The 7,500-nt window shown below is 44.6% G+C and overlaps 1 protein-coding gene across 1 annotated transcript in view; it reads right to left on the bottom strand.

Moving 5' to 3' along the window:
• mao (monoamine oxidase) overlaps positions 1–7,500 on the bottom strand; it is a 52,117-nt gene that overhangs the window by 13,859 nt on the left and 30,758 nt on the right. Inside the window, 3 exon segments of the mRNA XM_048239211.1 lie at positions 1,836–1,985; positions 4,943–5,084; positions 6,766–6,857. Coding sequence (XP_048095168.1) covers positions 1,836–1,985; positions 4,943–5,084; positions 6,766–6,857 — 384 coding nt within the window.

Below are 7,500 nucleotides of genomic sequence, written 5' to 3'. Positions count from 1 at the left end.
TCACACACACACACACACACACACACACACACACACACACACACACACACACACAGTAGTAACTACAGGAATATGTATGCACACATGCGCACACACATACTTACACCCTCTCACACTCACACACACACACACACACACACACTCACACACACACACACACACACACACACACACACACAGTAGTAACTACAGGAATATGTATGCACACATGTGCACACACATACTTACACCCTCACACACAGTCACACACACACACACACACACACACACACACCGCTGAACACATCCTGCAGTACTAAAGCCAGCGCTAGGTTTACGCAAGCCCAGACAGCCATAACAGGATTAATAGTTTGAGTCAACTTGAGCCTGGGGCCAATCATAACACTCACACACACACACACACACACACACACACACACTCACACACACACACACACACACACACACACACACACACAGACACACACACACTGTGCAGCTGGGTATCATCTCCAGCATTAAACAGGCAGACACATCAGCAGTGTGTTTCTGTGAGGTCTCAACAGCTATGGGGACCTGGCTGCACCGATGGACACTTCATTACTTACAGTGTGTCCCTAGTCAGCACTGATGATTAGGTAAGTGTGTGTGTGTGTGTGTGTGTGTGCATGCATGTGTGTGTGTTAGGGGTGTCACAATTCTCCAAATCCTCGATTCGATGTAATTTTTTATTTTAAAGTCAATGACTCGATTCGATTTTTTTTAAATATTACTATTAATGCATTCCTTATATGTTCTTTTACTCTTTTGGCCTTTTCTTTTCTGTTTCGGGCTATTTTTATTTTGAAACCGCTTTTTATTTTGAAACCGTTCCAACCACGAGGTTGTAATGTAAACAGAACTAACATCAGGCTAAAACAGAGACGTGAACATAGTGAAATGAAACAACACAGAATAATAATTTGATTGTTTCAGCACACTCCGAAGAGACCCAAGGTTAGTGTTCATGGAATATGTACTAGATCACCTTTTCACTTGCTAAGTTGAGTGGGCTAAGTTAGTTTTAATTGACGTGAATGAATCAATACTTCCACACCGGTGATTTCAAAGTAGCAAGAGGGGCTTTGATTTCGGTAGATTGATGTGTATATTTTAACTGGCTGCAGCCTAAAATTAGTGTTGACGCTGCAGTTCAACACATGCGTGTGTGTTTGTGCATCTTGGCATACATGCTGGACGTGACATTGGGGGTGTGGCTGCAACGTCGATTCTACTTTTAAGTTCGAAGTTCGAGATTGAGATGTAATTTCGATCGATTTCGCGTGTGCGTGTGAGCCTGCCTAATGATGTACAGTATGTGGTAGTGGTAGGGGTGGGGTAGGTGTGGAATGGGTGGGTGGGTTTGTACATACCATATAAGTATAAGTATATATACTTTTTTTATCCCGTGAGGGAAATTTGGTCTCTGCATTTAACCCAATCGGTGAATTAGTGAAACACAAACAGCACACAGTGAACACACAGTGAGGTGAAGCACACACTAATCCCGGCGCAGTGAGCTGCCTGCAACAACAGCGGCACTCGGGGAGCAGTGAGGTAAAGCACACACTAATCCCGGCGCAGTGAGCTGCCTGCAGCAACAGCGGCGCTCGAGGAGCAACAAGTCCAGAGTGCTAACCAGTGGGCCACAGCTGCCCACTTTCTTTTTTTTTATATAAGTATATCCATGCAGGTTTGTTTGTATGTTTGTTAGTGTGTATGTCTGAGTGTGTGAGTGTGTGAATGTGTGTATGCCTGTATGTATGTGTGTGTGTGTGTGTGTGTGTGTGTGTGTGTGTGTGTGTGTGTATACCCACCTTGTATGTCTCTCCGTTGACCGTCTTGACCTCCACCAGGTCTCTGGTCTGGTCGATGCTGTACACGGGGCTCTGAAGCTTGACTCGGTCCCCCAGCTGTCTCTGCATGGCCTCACTGATCTGACTGGAGCCACCCTTAAACTTACGCTCCTATTGGGGAGGCAACACACACACACACACACACACACACACACACACACACACACACACACACACACACACACATACACACATACATGACACATGAAACTTACAGAAACTTACATTCTTATTGGGGAGGCAACACACACCACACACAGACACGTTGAAGAGCCCTATCATAGTCCAAGCAAACTGCATGGACAATGTGCCCCCATCGAAAACGCATGATATGCCACTTGTGCTTGTGTTGTGTTTTGTTACACAAAACTGGTAAACACACTTTGCCACGTAAGTATGCACCAAATCCTCCTTGTGTAGCTTAATGCGTTCACGTAGATTGCGTAGACCAACCAATCAGCCCTTAATCAGCAGGACGTTGTTGTAATTACACATAGGCAAGATCAGAGAGCTGTACAATCCATAGGAGCGCACAACAAAAACACAACAATCATGTGGCACAAGGATGTCTGGTCAGTATTTAACACTGAATGCATTTATTTGGCATCTGCTTAAATGGGTCATTCCACATGAAGTCCACAGCGGCCTCCAGCCTGGAATTGCTGCTTTGGATGTATGTCATGTGATTGTACTCAACAACTACTGTGTGAAATTCTAAACCTACACCTTTGTTAATGTAAGGAAAGAAAGGGGTGTCTTTGATTCCTTGATGCTATAAAATGAAATAGTTTCAAAAATTCTCTCGACAATCTCGTTGCTTTGACGTTGGAATTAATACAGATGAACATGACTGTGGGAATTCTGGCACCATTCTCTCAATCATGAAACAAGAACAAGAAAAATGAGAACGGGGCTAATGCAAACTGTTTCATCATTCCAACACGGAGGTGAAATGAGAGCATTTTGACATTGTGTTCATGCTGATGCCACACATAAGAACCCAGCCAAGTTGCCAATGCCCCAGAACACCCAGCACTCTGCCAGTTCTCCTGCTCTCAACCATCTGAGGCTCCTTCTCAGCTTCCGCTCAGTGAAACAGCTGGAGGGGTGTCAGAGGACGTCAAGGAGAACCTCAGAGCCCCTACACACGCCCCTAACAGTTTGACCGCCATCTGGATGTCATTGAGCATGAGGCTATCCAGGTACTGTAATCAGAAACACATACACACACACACACACACATATACACACACACACACACACACACACACACACACACACACACCACCCCGTTCACCACAGTGGAGCCCCGTGCCTGAAACCGGACCAGCTCAGTCAGCAGCAGTGACAGCTTGTGTCAACCCCCCTAAAACGGACCACGGCACAGCTGGCATCGATGAGGAGAGACGCAACATTTTCCAGCTCCATACTCACTCCTATACTTCAACCCATAGGCCCTGGGGACAACACTGCAACCAAATAGGGTGATGTTACCAGGAAACTATGAGCAGCTTTGGACCTGCCGAAGAGGTCACCCTTGGCTGAAAACAGCTAGGAATGCTTCAAGCTCTAAATGTAAGGAAATATACATGCATGAAACATGGGAATCACAACCATCTTAGATACACAGATATGCTGTGCTTTGAATGAATTTTAAAAAAAAAAAAAGTATCAGCCTATTAAAACAGTCCTTGCATGAAAACATGTCAGTTACCAAATCAACTCAATGTAGTGTGTTAAATACTCAAGACAGCAGAGGGATCTCAACCAGCATGTCACTCAGCAGGAGTTAATCTGACCAGTTGAAAACAAACACAGGCACGGCTACTTCACCGCCAAGTCAACCCAGGTCTCTGTGTGACAGCCACCGGACAGCGGGCCAAATCTGGCCCAGACACACCGGCTGCGGAACCAGGGCTCTCGTCCTCACAGAGGTGTAGAGGGAAACAAGGGGGGGGGGGATTAGAGAGGGAGGGAAAGAGAGAAGGGGGTTCTGGAACAGAATCCTCTAATTAAGAGAATGCGCCCCCCTTCCTCTGTAGTCATGGCAGCCAGGCATTCAGTGCTACTTCAAATAAGCCAGAGACTGCTTCTCCTCCTCCCCTAAAAACATCCATTGTGAGCTTGTGATTAACTGTACTCAGGATAGAATTGAGGGTTTGAGGGGGCTGTGGGAGAGAGAGAGAGAGAGAGAGAGAGAGAGAGAGAGAGAGAGAGAGAGAGAGAGAGAGAGAGGGGAAAGAGGTGCAGGAACAGATAAGAGAGTGCCTAAAAGCGAGATTGAGAGCGAGATGTAGATAAAAAGAGTGTGTGTGTGTGTGTGTGTGTGTGTGTGTGTGTGTGTGTGTGTGTGAAGTAAGAAGAAAGAAGAAGAAAGAAAGAGAGAGAGAAAGAAAGGAGAGAAAGAGTTGGTGGAATGTTGTGTGTGTGTGTGTGTGTGTGTGGCGAGAGGTTAAGCCATTCCTCCCCCCCTGCTGAACATCTCAGGGTTCCCCTGCAGCCTGCCAGTCACACAGAGAGAGAGAGAGAGAGACACACACACACACACACCCTCTTCAGGCTCTCTGGCGCCCTTCTTCATGTCTCCTCCAGTGTGAATACACTCTCCCCCTCTCTCTCTCTCTCTTACACACACACACACACCCATCACACACACACACACACACACACTCACACACACACACACACCCATACACACACACACACACACACACACACACACACACACACACACACCACACACACACACACACACACACATACATACAAACGCACCAGTGACTGGGGTATGGGAGGCCAACACAATCAGCGGTCAGTGGTTGTTCAGGAAACTAACCCAGGCTTATCCGGATATGACAGTGACTCAGATGAATATCTGTTCAGGTCTCTACAGTAAGTGAGTAAGAACACTCAGGGTGCAGCAGCAGACGTGGTCTAACACACACACACACACACACACACACACATACACAAACACTAGCACACTGCATATAAAAGCTCACACATGTGTGTGTGTGTGTCCCCTCTCTCTCTCCTCACACACACACACACACACACAAACACTGTACCTGGCCTCCATTGGTGGTGGAGAAGATTCTCATGGTCCCTCCACACTGTTTGACGTACCAGAGGAACCACAGGGCCGATACCTCATGGGGTTCAGAGGTCACGTTCACGTTCACAAAGAGTTTGGCAAACTGCCGCGCCACACTGAGAGAGAGAGAGAGAGAGAGAGAGAGAGAGAGATCAATTTTATAGTAGAGACTAATTTTATGCACATTTTATGTTGTAGTTATGTTGGTAAGTTGTAGAGAAAAATGTTAAGTTGAAGTCTTTAAAGACACTTAGATTTGTTATTCCTTATGTCCCTCATCCTTTGTATGACTGCTTTGGAAATACAAACAAAGATCCTGCTGCAAGCACATGGGCAGACAGACAGATGACGTACAAGTACAGACAGACAGACAGATGAAGTACAAGTACAGACAGACAGAAAGATGAAGTACAAGTACAGACAGACAGACAGACAAGACAGACAGACAGATGAAGTACAAGTACAGACAGACAGACAGATGAAGTACAAGTACAGACAGACAGATGATGTACAAGTACAGACAGATAGACAGATGATGTACAAGTACAGACAGACAGACAGATGAAGTACAAGTACAGACAGACAGACAGATGGTGTACAAGTACAGACAGACAGACAGACAGACAGACAGACAGATGGCGTACAAGTACAGACAGACAGACAGACAGACAGATGAAGTACAAGTACAGACAGACAGACAGACAGATGGCGTACAAGTAAAACAGACAGACAGACAGACAGACAGACAGATGAAGTACAAGTACAGACAGACAGACAGACAGACAGATGATGCAAGCAAAAACACAGACAGACAGATGAAGCGTACAGACAGACAGACAGATAGACAGACAGACGTCGACAAATACAGACAGACAGATGCACGGAGAGAGCCGAGAACCCAAACGCTGGTGACAGGAAGTTTCATCATGACGTAATGCTGCAGTAAGTAAATAATAATAATAATAATCTATTTGTTTTCCAGGCGGCCGGGTTCCACTTCAGTCTCCACCTCTACTTCTGCTCCCTCCTTGACGTCATCTGAGGAATTACACATTCACCTATTGCTGCTGCAATTTGCCTAATCTGAAGCAATACTACATACACATACCAGAGGACCACATCACTCTTTAACTAAATCTTTATTAGTCTGTAAAACAACGTCAAATTGGGAAGCGTCCCACTGGGAATATAAGAGACGTGTCCACGTGTGTGTGTGTGTGTGTGTGTGTGTGTGTGTGTGAGAGAGAAAGAGAGAGTGAATGTGCACGCTTTTTGTGTGTGAGAGTATGATCTTGTGGGTATTTGTGTGTGCAAGTGTGTGTGTGTGTGTGTGTGTGTGTGCATGTCATGTTCTGTGAGTCCACAGGATCTTATAAAAATTCTACTGTATGGTAATCATGGTGTGTGTGTGTGTATGTGGTGTTGTTGTCCTGAAAACACAACACTTCTGCTGCTCTTACAATAACCACCACTATGCCATTTCTTTTATTACTTAAAAACAGTATTTTATAGTATTTTACAGTATTGACTGTCTATGCACAATTTCAAAAAAATTTTGTTGCTTTTATTTTTCAATTATTATATGTGCCCTCTTATTCAGGATTTTACTTACTTTTTTGTTTACTTGAATGTTATGTTGTCTGTGGACTTAAAATTGGTCAAATATGTCTTGTCTTCACCGTGGGATAGTGAGAAACGTAATTTCGATCTCTTTGTATGTCTGGAACATGTGAAGGAATTGACAATAAAGCTGACTTTGACTTTGACTTTGACTTTGACTTTGATGTGTGTGTTTACTTTGTCCAGAGGATCTTGTTGAAGAGTTCCTGCATGGTCATCTTGTCCCACTCCTCAGCATGGGGAGCTCGCCATGGAGCCTCTCTTGGAATCTGACACACACACACACACACACACACACACACACACACACACACACACACACACAGGAAACCAGTCACTAAGGTGTTGACACAATTTATCTCTATAACATACACACACACACACACACACACACACACACACAAATTCTCCCTCTCTCTCACACAAGCACATGACACCAGTGGCTTCACAAGTGCTAACAACTAACACAGTATATAATTACGTAACACTTCTCTAACACATGACATGGCTGCTATAGCATAAATGACCTACAGTATGTTGGGACGCTATAGGTGTTTATGACTGGATGTACTGTATGCCATTATGTGTACTACTATACTACGTCAGCTTGGGGGGGGGAGGCGGTGTTTATGACTGAATGTATGTTGTCTCACGGTGATGAAGTCACTACTGTACTATACTACGTCAGCTTATGGGGTGTTTATGACTGAATGTATGTTGTCTCACGGTGATGAAGTCACTACTGTACTATACTATGTCATTTGACTGGGGGGCAGGCTGGGAATCAATCAAATCTTTATTTCAGACACCAAAAGGGTCCAAGCATTAGAAAATGTATAAATACCTATAATAAATAGGTAAAATGTGTAGTGAGAAATTCCAGAATGTATATATTTTAACATTTATTTTAAT

This window comes from Alosa alosa, chromosome 3 (genome assembly GCF_017589495.1).
Source record: "Alosa alosa isolate M-15738 ecotype Scorff River chromosome 3, AALO_Geno_1.1, whole genome shotgun sequence".
Lineage (NCBI taxonomy): Eukaryota > Metazoa > Chordata > Actinopteri > Clupeiformes > Clupeidae > Alosa > Alosa alosa.
Note: the sequence above shows the minus strand (reverse complement) of the source record. Positions and strands in the feature narration are given on the sequence as shown.